Source organism: Stomoxys calcitrans, chromosome 2 (assembly GCF_963082655.1).
Source record: "Stomoxys calcitrans chromosome 2, idStoCalc2.1, whole genome shotgun sequence".
NCBI lineage: Eukaryota > Metazoa > Arthropoda > Insecta > Diptera > Muscidae > Stomoxys > Stomoxys calcitrans.
The window spans coordinates 200,288,328-200,300,522 of record NC_081553.1 but is presented as its reverse complement, the minus strand read 5'-3'; the positions used below and the strand labels follow the sequence as shown (position 1 = coordinate 200,300,522).

Sequence of the window (12,195 nt, the reverse complement as noted above, 5' to 3'; positions counted from 1 at the left end):
CATTTATATGGGAGCTATATCCAAATCTGAACTGATTTTTATGAAATTCACCAGTAACATCGAGAGTCACAAGAAAATCCTTCCTGCCGAATGTCGAGAGAATCGGTCAACAAATGACCATTTTATTGCAGTATTACTGCAAATCGGACGAACATATATATCGAAGCTATATCCAAATCTGAACCGATTTTTTCCAGTTTCAATAGGCTTCGTCTCTAGGTCGAAAGAGATGCCTATACCAAATTTGAAGACGATCGGATGAAAATTGCGGCCTGTAGTTTGTATACAAATTAACATGGACAGACAGACGGACGGAAAGGCAGACAGAGAGACAGACGGACATAGCTAAATCCAATCAGAAAGTGATTCTGAGTCGATCGGTATACTTATCAATGGGTCTATCTCTCTTCCCTTTGGGTGTTACAAACTAATTCACTATGTTATAATACCCTGTACCACAGTAGTGGTGTAGGGTATAAAATGCTATTTATTGGGTATTCACCCAGTAAAAACTCATCTCTATTTATAACAAATAAAAAATTTACATCAAAGGAAAATTTATGTTAATAAGTAAAAAAGTTTGTCTTCTTAAAATTTAGTTTAATAAATCTTAAAAGTTAGTATATTTTTTTTAGTCTGATTTTTCACAACATAAATGATGATAGGCAAACACGCTTATTTGTATCCCCAGAAAATATTCTCGTCGTCATTAGTACAATGGACCCACTTTGGAGTAATTAGTATAAGAAATAAATGTTCCCAGAAAAACGGTTCAACATATTCGAGTCAATAACGCGACAAAGAACTTACAAAAAATCACAATTTCATTTATATATAGGGTTGCCCAAAAAGTAATTGCGGATTTTTCATATAGTCGGCGTTGACAAATTTTTTCACAGCTTGTGACTCTGTAATTGCATTCTTTCTTCTGTCAGTTATCAGCTGTTACTTTTAGCTTGCTTTAGAAAAAAAGTGTAAAAAAAGTATATTTGATTAAAGTTCATTCTAAGTTTTATTAAAAATGTATTTACTTTCTTTTAAAAAATCCGCAACTACTTTTTGGGCAACCCAATATAATACCCTGTACCACAGTAGTGGTGTAGGGTATAAAAACGTATTTACGGTATTTACCCAGTAGAAACTCATCTCTACTTATAATAAATAAAAAAATTACATCAAAGGAAAATTTATGTTAATAAGTAAAAAAGTTTGTCTTCTTAAAATTTAGTTTAACAAATCTTAAAAGTTAGTATATTTTTTAGTCCGATTTTTAGGATATGATAGGCAAACACCCTTATTTGTACCCTCAGAAAATATTCTCGTCGTCATTAGTACAATGGACCTACTTTGGGGTAATTAACATAAGAAGGAAATGTTCCCAGAAAATTGGTTCAACATATTCGAGTCAATAACGCGACAAAGAACTTAAAAAAAGCACAATTTCATTTATATATTTAAAGATAACATTGTCGGTGTATAGTGGCTGGGGTACAGTGCATTACAATTCATAATGCATGGTATTATAAATCCAATCGGAAAATTCGGATACTCTGGTGTAAACATCGGGTACAAGACTGCTAAAGAGACCACATATGAAAAGACCATAAGAAACGATACCCACTTGACGAAGGCCTTGGGCTGACATCTCTACTAAGGGACCGCCAGAGTCACCCTTTTTAAGCGAAAAATAAACCTTTAAAAATTATCCTGAAAATATACAGTCATCGCACCAACTTACCGGACACGCTCCCTTGAATAAATCACCCGTCACACAGAGTTCCGTTTTTGTCAGCTGATCTATGACCTGTTTACACACTTCATCTGAGACCGTAAGGAAGGTGGAAACTTGTAAAATGTTGGGTAGTGTTACTGCATTAACTTGTTCTTGCAGCAGGGGGAATGGAACTTGAAAATGGTAAGGCAGGCGTAGACCCCAACCGGTTAACATGACAGTTACACCTCCTGGAGTGTGCTGCTTACTGCTCACATCTATGGCGCCCATACGAACATTGTCCAAATACATGGGCCTACACAATTTGATGATGGCTATATCACTAGTCACCAACTCCTCATAATTGGGATGTATTGTATAGTTGGCAACTGCAAAGCGCAAGGCATGCTGGCTTCTAAGGTCTCGATCGCCTGCCCATATAGACATGAGCTTTGGGTCGAAGCCGCTGCAGCAATGGGCTGCTGTCAGTATATGATAGCTGGAGATAATGGAGCCGCCACAATAATGTTTATATGCTCCCTTCTCGTTGGGCGCACTGGTATTCACAAAGTATTGCAAGGAGACTTGGTAGGGCACATGGTGGCCAGGTGGTATGTCTTTACCACCCACAATTCGTTCAGGCCATGGTGTGGTTTTGGCTGGAAAAGAAAAACAGAGCATATTAAAAATTCAATATAATTTAGATTTTTTAATTAAATTTTACTTTTTCTCCCAGAATACAATGGCAAGGTTAATAGTAGCATAACAAACGCTTTATAAAATTCCAAACTCATCTTCCGAGCTCTAATGGCTGCTGTCTGATACCCCCAGCGAATGTCTCATAGCATTAGAGAATTGTTATATTTATATTGGAATTTTCATTTGAATGTTGTATTTGCAAAAAACCAATTATTTTTGGGTCAATATCAAGCGTGTACTAAATTACAAAATATTCGAAATGGAAAATAATGATGGTCTAATAACCCGTTGTGGGTTAAAGCATTGTTGGGTACATTGAATAAGCGATCAACTGTATTGGCTTTTATAAATATAAATAGTCAACAATCCATAAGCATAGTGCAAAGTAAAGCTTATCTTCATCAATTCATATACTATCAAAGATAATTGAAAATCAATTAAGAGTGTGCTAGGTTAGGCCGGGCCGAATCGAATGTACCCTCTTTGCTTGGTATTTCTCTATAGGCATACTAAGGATAATGCATAAGAATAACCTCTAGCTATCCTCCTTTCCGCACCCTTCAGCAAGCATCGAGAACGTGTATTATACGGGTGATTGTACCAGGCTTCAGGCATCCAATTTGATGACACCTGCGACAGGTTAAACGTCTACCTCACCGATTTTGCCGCTTATTTCCCTGCAAAAAAGCTGTCACCAAATCTTCAGCGACATTGTTTAATATATGGACGGAGGAAGTACATCAGCGTCAAAATGTGAGAATCGATGGCGTAACAATACTGGCCACCAACTATCCAAAATACTTGGTGTCGAATTCGACCACTGAAATTTGTTACAAAGTCAGAGGAAATAAGGGCCTTAAGTCATTTGCTGATAACACTTGGGGTACTGACAAAGAAACTTTGTTAACAACATACAAAACAATTGAACGGCAAGTTGTGACAACGTGATGGACATTAGAAACCCAGTATCAGTGGGCCCGTCCTACATCAAAAGATTCCGAAATAGGCATACAAGGTCTAAAAAATATCTAATGAATGAAGAGATAATGCATAAGAATTGCTCTCATATTGGAGATATATCATGTTATGGACCGGGTCGGGTCCAAACCATACTTGGTTTGGATATTGGAGACCATAGCAGAAGTCTTTGTGTAAAATTTCAGTTAATTCGAATAAGAATTGAGCCCTCTAGAGGCTCATGAAGTATAATCTGGAGATCAGTTTATATGGGAGCTATATCAGGTTGTAAACCGATTTAGACCATACTTGGCACAGTTGTTGGAAGCCATAACAAAACACCTTAATTTACTTTAATTATGGCTATGACAGAATATTTGTCCCACTAGCCGAACGTAGAATAGCGTTCCAAGCGCCTCGATCTTCTGCGCTCATTCTCTGACACCAAGTTTCGAGGTGTCTCTCACCATTTGATCTTTCCATCGGGCTTTTGGTCTTCCCGGTTTGCGTGTACCACCGTGTGTGACTTCAAAAGACTTCTTTGCTGGAGCTTCTTCATCCATTCTGACAACATGACCTAGCCAACGCAGCCGTTGTATTTTGATGCGTGTAACTATGATATCGTCGTGGTTCATACGTCGCCTATATTCTCCATTATCGCATACTGGTCCATGTATTTTACGAAGAATCTTTCTCCCCAAATACTCCAAGCACTGCCTCATCTGCTTTCACAAGTACCCATGCTTCAGAACCATATAACAGCACGGGTAGTATCAGTGTCTTGTATAGTGTTATCTTCGTCTGTCGAGAGGTGGCCTTATTTCTAAACTGCTTACTTAGTCCAAAGTAGCATTTGTTTGGCAGTATTATTCTTTGCTTAGGTGCCGAGGTAGATAAAGTTACTGACTGTCGTCTCAAAGTTGTGGTTTCCAACTTTCTCCATTTTCTTTATCTGCTCGGTTGTGCAAGGCTTTTTGGGAGTTGAAACCATCCATTTCGTTTTATCTCCATTTACAGCCAGACCAATTCTCACTGACTCTTTTTCGATTCCTTCAAAGGCTGCAGTTATTACTTCCGGTGACCGACCTATGATATGGATGTCGTCGGCATAGGCGAGTAGCATGTGTTCTCTTGTGATTAGTGTGCCATATCTATTCACATCTGCATCTCGTATAATCTTCTCCAGCAGGATATTAAAGAGATCACACGAGAGGCTGTCACGTTGTCTGAAACCTCGTTTGGTATTAAATGGTTCGGAGAGATCCTTGCCTATTCTTACTGAGGAACGCGTATAAGCAAGTGTCATCCTGCAGAGTCTTATTAATTTTGCAGGGATACCAAACTCAGACATGGCTTGAAATACCTTTGAACGTAAAGGAATATCGAAAGCGGCTTTGTAGTCAACAAGGAGATGGTAGGTGTTGATTTGTCCTTCTCGGGTCTTGTTCCCCCAACTCGCCTCTCAATGACTCCATTGTTACGCGTGCTGTGTGGCATGTGACGCCGTCTTGTTGAAATCACATATCATGCAAGTAAATCTCTGGCAGTTTGGACAAAAAATTTGGATATCATCTCACGGTAGTACTCACCATTCACAGTTACTTTACGATTCACATCATATTTGAAGAAGTACGGTCCAATGATGCCACCAACCCATAAACCGCACCAAACTGTGACCTTTTGTGGATGAATTGGTAGCTCTTGCAATGCATCTAGCTGATCTTCACTCCAAATAGGAAAAACCATCATGCAAATTCTCAGTCTAGTCGACTAAGAAATGCGCTCTCTAAAGAATTTGACCTATTTCTATTGACCAGACGCTATGCTTTATTATTCGAGAGTTAGCGCGTTTTCGATGGACGGACAGCATGACTAAATTCAATAGCATCAAGCGGATCACGAAGGCCCTGAATGACTCGCTTGTGTCAGCATGCCCTAGTGCCAAGCCAAGGGGCAAACATCGACCGCCATGGACGATCCCAGAGCTGGTTGGTTTAAGGAAGGACTTTTGAAAACTCTTCAACAGAGCAAAAGCCACAAGAGCACCACACGATTGGGACATCTATAATGCTGAGCTAAGAAAATAAAGGGTGATTTTTTTGAGGTTAGGATTTTCATGCATTAGTATTTGACAGATCACGTGGGATTTCAGACATGGTGTCAAAGAGAAAGATGCTCAGTATGCTTTGACATTTCATCATGAATAGACTTACTAACGAGCAACGCTTGCAAATCATTGAATTTTATTACCAAAATCAGTGTTCGGTTCGAAATGTGTTCAAATTTTGACAAATTTTGTTCAGCGATGAGGCTCATTTCTGGTTGAATGGCTACGTAAATAAGCAAAATTGCCGCATTTGGAGTGAAGAGCAACCAGAAGCCGTTCAAGAACTGCCCATGCATCCCGAAAAATGCACTGTTTGGTGTGGTTTGTACGCTGGTGGAATCGTTGGACCGTATTTTTTCAAAGATGCTGTTGGACGCAACGTTACTGTGAATGAACACATTTCGAACCGAACACTGATTTTGGTAATAAAATTCAATGATTTGTAAGCGTTGATCGTTAGTAAGTCTATTCATGATGAAATGTCAAAGCATACTGAGCATCTTTCTCTTTGACACCATGTCTGAAATCCCACGTGATCTGTCAAATACTAATGCATGAAAATCCTAACCTCAAAAAAATCACCCTTTACAAGGGCGAGCTGAGATAGGCTCAGAACAAATTCTGGTTTGAATTCTTCAGTTCCGTGGAGGATACATCTGAGGCCTCTAGGCGATGGAAGATTCTGTCCTCGAGATCTATTACGGTGAGGTATATTCAGAAGTCACAGAATGAATGGACAGTGTCTAGTGGGGCAACATTAGAACTACTCCTTGATACACATTTCCCGGGAAATTCTCCAACGGAAAACGTGGCACCAGAAGTGGTTGTCACTGGTATGCATTCGTCGGAGGCTATTAGGGAAATTGTGTATGAGCCGAAAATCCTTTGGGTGATAAGAAGTTTCGATTCCTTTAAGTCGCCAGGCCCTGGTTAAATTACAAGCTGTGTCTGATAGACTGGTTCCCTGGCTAAGGGAGATATACTCTGCTTGTATCAGAATGTCATATATACCTGTGGGATGAAGGGACATGAAGGTAATTTTCATTCCGAAAGCAGGAAAACCCTACCACACGAAGGCGAAAGATTTTCGTCCCAATTTCGTCATAAAGTCTGTCATCCTTTATGATCAACACTCTAGAGAGGTTGATAGAATCATATCTTAGGATCTTTGCCCCCTGGAGATCTCTGTCGCAGCAGCAACATGCATATAGCAAAGGCAAATCCACTAAAACAGCCCTTCCCGACCTAGTCGGCTTCAGAGAGGTTTCTCTCGCTGTCAGGGAATATGCATTGGTAGCATTTCTTGACATTAAAGGTGCTTTCAATAATGTAAAACCGACGTCAATCATAAAGGAGTTGGAGTTTCTAGGCATCAACTCTACCTTAAGAAAGTTTATTAATAACTTACTTACTAAAAGATGCATTACGGCAGGCTTGGGATCTGTGGATCTAAAAAAATGGGTCAGCAGAGGAACTTCTCAAGGAGGTATACTGTCTCCTCTACTTTGGAATATAGCCATTAACAATATATTATTGTCTCTGGAAGAAAAAGGCGTGAAAGTGGTCGCGTATGTTGATGACGTGGCAATTGGGGTTAGGGGAAAGTTTTCCAGCACTCTAAGAGATATACTTCAGCAAGCTCTACGTGCAACAGCAAAGTGGGCTACCGAAAGTGGTTTAGGTATAAATCCGTGCAAGACAGAAAGAGTTCTTGCCCCATACACCTGCAAGAGAGCCAATGGCAAAAGTGGGGGATTTGGGTATATATATATTGGGTATATACTGCAGTTGTCAGACCTATTGGATTGCCCAAAAAGAAATTGCGGATTTTTTAAAAGAAAGTAAATGCATTTTTAATAAAACTTGAAAGAACTTTAATCAAATATACTTTTTTACACTTTTTTTCTAAAGCAAGCTAAAAGTAACAGCTGATAACTGACAGAAGAAAGAATGCAATTACAGAGTCACAAGCTGTGAAAAAATTTGTCAATGCCGACTATATGAAAAATCCGCAATTACTTTTTGGGCAACCAAATATAATGCTATATGGTGTTGTGGTCTGGTGGACGGCGCTTCAAAAATCCTCAATACTTAAACGGATCCAAAGGATGGCTTGTTTGTGCATCACAGCCGCACTGAGGACGACACCATCTGATGCACTGAATTTAATGCTCCATCTTATGCCTCTGGACACTGTGGCTTCTCAAATTGCAGCGACCACTGCCGTGAGGCTAAGGGCATTAGCATTAGCATTGGTCAACAGAAGTTACAGAAGTTACATAGACTTCAATACGGATGGTTCCAAAATAAACTACCAGGTGGGCTTTGGCGTGTACTCTAAAGATCTAGAACTGGTCATATCGAAAAGATTACCCGACCACTGCAGTGTGAATCAACCAGAGATCCTTGCAATTAAGGAAGTGGTTTAATGGCTAAGATATAATCTCATTAGGACGATTGGCATAAATATCTTCTCAGACAGCCAGGCAGCCATTAAATTCCTGGAGAACGTATTTCTGAACACAAAAACCGCCCTCGACTGTCGCAGATCTATCAATGAGATGACTGAATAGTTCAAAATTCACGTGTTCTGGGTGCCGTGCCACAGAGATATCCCAGGGAATTGCAAAGCGGATGAGCTTGCGAGACTAGGAACTACCCTACTCAATCCTGGGATACTGTAATCTGTGGGTATGCCTCTAGCGACATGTAAGCTAAGTTTTGAGGATCAGGCTCTAAGGGCATCGAATGATAGATGGAAACATAGAGGGGGCTGTGAGCATTCCAAAACCATGTGACCTAATATAGACTTGAAGAGGTCTACTACTTTGCTGTCATTGGCTAGGACAGATGTCTCAGTCATTATGTCCGTCATGGCGGGTCACTGTGTAATCGGAAAACATGCGGACAGACTGAAGGTTGCCAGCAACGACATTTGCAGCAGCTGTGAGGACATCGAAAAAAAGAGTCCATAGAACACGTTCTGTGTGTGTGTGTCCCGCACTAGCAGTCAGAAAGAGTTCCACTTTAGCCTCTCATTTCTTTGAGAACCTGTCTATTTTAGCGGATGTGAATATTTGCAAGTTATTGTATTTTTTAAAGCGATCTGGATGGTTCAACGGTAGGAACTAGAAGGCATCTTCCTTCTTCTGTTCCTGTGATATCACAATGTACGAAAATGTCTAAGTGAGTCTGATGGCAGACTACCATTAAAAACCTAACCTAACCTTAGCATATCCCCATACTATGGTGGGGATATGCTGGTGTAAATAGGTTTTAAGCAAAGTCTAATTTTTAGAAGAATTAAATTTCGAAGAAAATAATAATGGGTTGCCCAAAAAGTAATTGCGGATTTTTTAAAAGAAAGTAAATGCATTTTTAATAAAACTTTTTTTACACTTTTTTTCTAAAGCAAGCTAAAAGTAGCAGCTGATAACTGACAGAAGAAAGAATGCAATTACAGAGTCACAAGCTGTAAACAAATTTGTCAACGCCGACTATATGAAAAATCCGCAATTACTTTTTGGGCAACCCAATATATCAACAAAATGTCTATAAAATTTTTCCAAAGATTCAAATTTTATGATTTAAACGTCTTTAAAACATGTGACTGTAATCTGCCTGCTATCCGCATTATGCAATAAAATGTCTGCAATTAAAGTTCAAGTGACTCCCAATGTCAACTACATGAAGTTGGAATGGTTTGTCCTAATTAGAAAGAAATCAAATGGTTTCAAATAAATGTTTACCTCATGGGTGTTTTTCTTGTGATAAAGGCAGCCCGTGGCTTCCACCCTACTGTGCTAATACAAATCAATGCACATTATATTCGTTTAAATTTCCACTATAAATAATTTGATTTGAAACCTAAAACGTTACTCGATAGTAGAAGGCTTGACAAGCAAAATGTTTCTTAGACCATGGCTTCTATGCCTTTTGGCGGTGGGACTGTGTTCTCTATGGCCATGTACGGAAGGTGCTTTGGATTGTAAGTGGGAAAAAGTGTATCCTTTAAAATTTTTAAATATCTTAAAATTTTTGTTTTCTCCATTTCAGTGGAAGCCTATTTTGAGGCTTTGGACAAAGCCCCTGAATCTCAGGAACGTGTGGTTGGAGGCTATAGTGTTGGCAATGAGGAGTATATTCCCTATCAGATCTCTCTGCAATATAACAAAGATGGTGATTACCGTCATTTCTGTGGTGGTTCCATAATCTCTCCAAATCGCATTTTAACCGCTGCCCATTGTGTGGAGGGCCAAAAAGCCGATAAGTTGTCTATTTTGGCCGGCATTAATGATTTGGGTTCTAAGGAGGGTTCCCGCTCCCAGGTCACTGCTATTGATTATCACTCGAATTATGTGCCGTTGAAAAGCAGTGATATAGCCATTCTCAACATAGAGCCTCCACTTGAGCTGGATGGCCAACGTATCGATAAAATTGATGTCACTGGCTATGAGGCGGTGGGAGGCAAACAAGCTGTCCTATTGTCTGGCTGGGGTTCAGTACATCATTTTGGCAATGGCATATTGGCGAAATATCCCAAACGATTGCAGAAATTGGATTACACCACCATCACTAATGAAGAGTGTAAGAGGACTATGGAGAATTTATCAGATACGGAAATATGTGCAGTGGAACGTTTTGGCAAAGGAGCTTGTAATGTAAGTTATGAAAATCTTGTAACAAGAGCATGAGAAAAAATCATTAACTATTTTTATGGTGTCTTTTTGGTTTTTAGGGTGATTCTGGTGGTCCCCTGATCATGAGGCGTGAGGATCAGTTGGTCCAAGTTGGCATTGTATCTTATGGTACAGCATTTTGTGCCTCCAGTGCCCCTGATGTTTATACCAGAGTTACCATGTTCGATGATTGGATTAAGGAACGGTTTTAAATGGGCAACATTATTATCTATTGGGTGCCCAAAAAATAATTGCGGATTTTTTAAAAGAAAGTAAATGCATTTTTAATAAAACTTAGAATGAACTTTAATCAAATATACTTTTTTTACACTTTTTTTCTAAGGCAAGCTGATAACTGACAGGAGAAAGAATGCAATTACAGAGTCATAAGCTGTGAAAAAATTTGTCAACGCCGACTATATGACAAATCCGCAATTACTTTTTGGGCAACCCAATATTTTCCAAAGTTTAAAAGTAGAATATTTAAAAGAAAAGATCTAAAAACATTATTACCACAAAAGAACTTTAATAAAAATTTGTAAAAGCATGAACAAGATCGCAACATGTGAGAATACCTTAAGTATAACAGGGCCGAATCCAATATTTCCTTCACAATGGATCGAAATCATAGAGTTCTCTTAAAATTTTTTGAAAAGGCAGATTAGCAGGTTTAAATGGGGGTTAAGAATAAGAGGCTAGGGTAATGCAGAGGTTAGCATGTCCCACTATGACGCTGAACGCCTAGGTTCGAATCCCTGGGAGAACATCAGAAAAACATTTCCAGCGGTGGTTTTCCTCCCACAAATGTTGGTGACATTTGTGAGGTACACTGCCATCTATAGAGGCCATGTAAAAAACTCTCCCCAAAGAGATGTCGCCGTCCGGACTCATAGCGCTTTAAGTTGAATCGGACACCACTCATTGATATGTGAAAAGTTTGCCCCTGTTCTTTAATCGAATGTTTATGGGCATATTTTCAAAAATTTGCATATTGGGGTTTATATGAAGAATAGAAAATATGTGTAAAATAGAAGCCAAATTGTATAATAACGCCCTCTGTAGGGGCTTAGGTTAGATTAGGTTAAGTTGAAAAGAGGGTACGTATATTAATCCGCCCCATACCACTATGGACATACACCTAAGCCAGTAATCTGCTTGTTGTGCGCTCTAAAAACTATAAAGTAACCTCTAAAAAGAAAATGTTAAGTTCGGAATTCCGTGCTACTAACAAAATCCTCAATTGTTTTCCATGCCACTCCCCTATGTTGGTTCAGTCTGGTGTTGTGTCCTCACCTAAGTACCGGTGTCTTTTAGCCGCGAAAGCCGGATGATGATGGACGTCTCATCATCTTTCCCTTTCCCTATCACTTGCTGCACCGATTTTGTATAAGTGAGCTCGTTGTCCTATGTGTCCCGTTAGGATACCAAAAGCTATACTGACCTCCTTCTCACTTTCTTTCAGTAATAGCCTCGTCCTCTCACGATCGGGATGACCCCATAGGATTTTCGCCGTCCTACCGGCTGTTTTGGTGTCCGTCACCCACGCCCTAAATCGGCCTGCGTCGTCCCGAAAAGCTTCGGGTTAACCAAGTTTATTGACGGCAGTTCTTTAGCCTTCACTGCCAAATCGTCTGCCCTTTTATTCCCCCTTACTCCGTTGTGGCCCGGCACACAAACGATGCGGATTGTGCCACCCTCAGAGAAGGCGTTAATCTCCTTCTTACACTGCAAAACTGTTCATGACCTTACCTTACCTTACTGATTGTAATTGCCCTTATGGCCATTTTACTGTCCGTAAAGATCTTCACACTAGACGTCCTCGCGTAAGTACCACACCGCCTCACGCATTTCGTGATCGGCCGAATCTCCGCCTGCAGGACCGTATTATGATCAGGCAATCTAAAAAAGATCTCTGTCCCTGGGTTCTCAATGTAGATCCCCAGGCCCTCTGTCTCTAGCTTTGACCCATCCGTGTAACATGATCTTCCAGATGGCAATACAAGGATTCCGTCAGTCCAAGACTGGTAGCAGTGCCTCGCACT

The 12,195-nt window shown here is 39.9% G+C and overlaps 2 protein-coding genes across 2 annotated transcripts; one reads left to right on the top strand and one right to left on the bottom strand.

Annotated features, from left to right (window-relative positions):
• Positions 1-1,456: 1,456 nt before the first annotated feature.
• LOC106083269 (chymotrypsin-2-like) lies at positions 1,457-2,505 on the bottom strand. Its single transcript, XM_013246183.2, has 3 exons — positions 2,436-2,505; positions 1,739-2,370; positions 1,457-1,672 (listed from the first exon to the last, which is right to left on the bottom strand). The coding sequence occupies exons 1-3, from the start codon at positions 2,503-2,505 to the stop codon at positions 1,499-1,501; spliced, it is 876 nt and encodes a 291-aa protein (XP_013101637.1). The 3' UTR covers positions 1,457-1,498.
• A 6,875-nt stretch (positions 2,506-9,380) lies between these two features.
• On the top strand, positions 9,381-10,365 carry LOC106083261 (chymotrypsin-2). The gene is made up of 3 exons (XM_013246175.2): positions 9,381-9,462; positions 9,531-10,135; positions 10,213-10,365. Exons 1-3 carry the CDS (start codon positions 9,381-9,383, stop codon positions 10,363-10,365), a joined length of 840 nt encoding a protein of 279 aa, XP_013101629.2.
• The last annotated feature ends 1,830 nt before the right edge of the window (positions 10,366-12,195 follow it).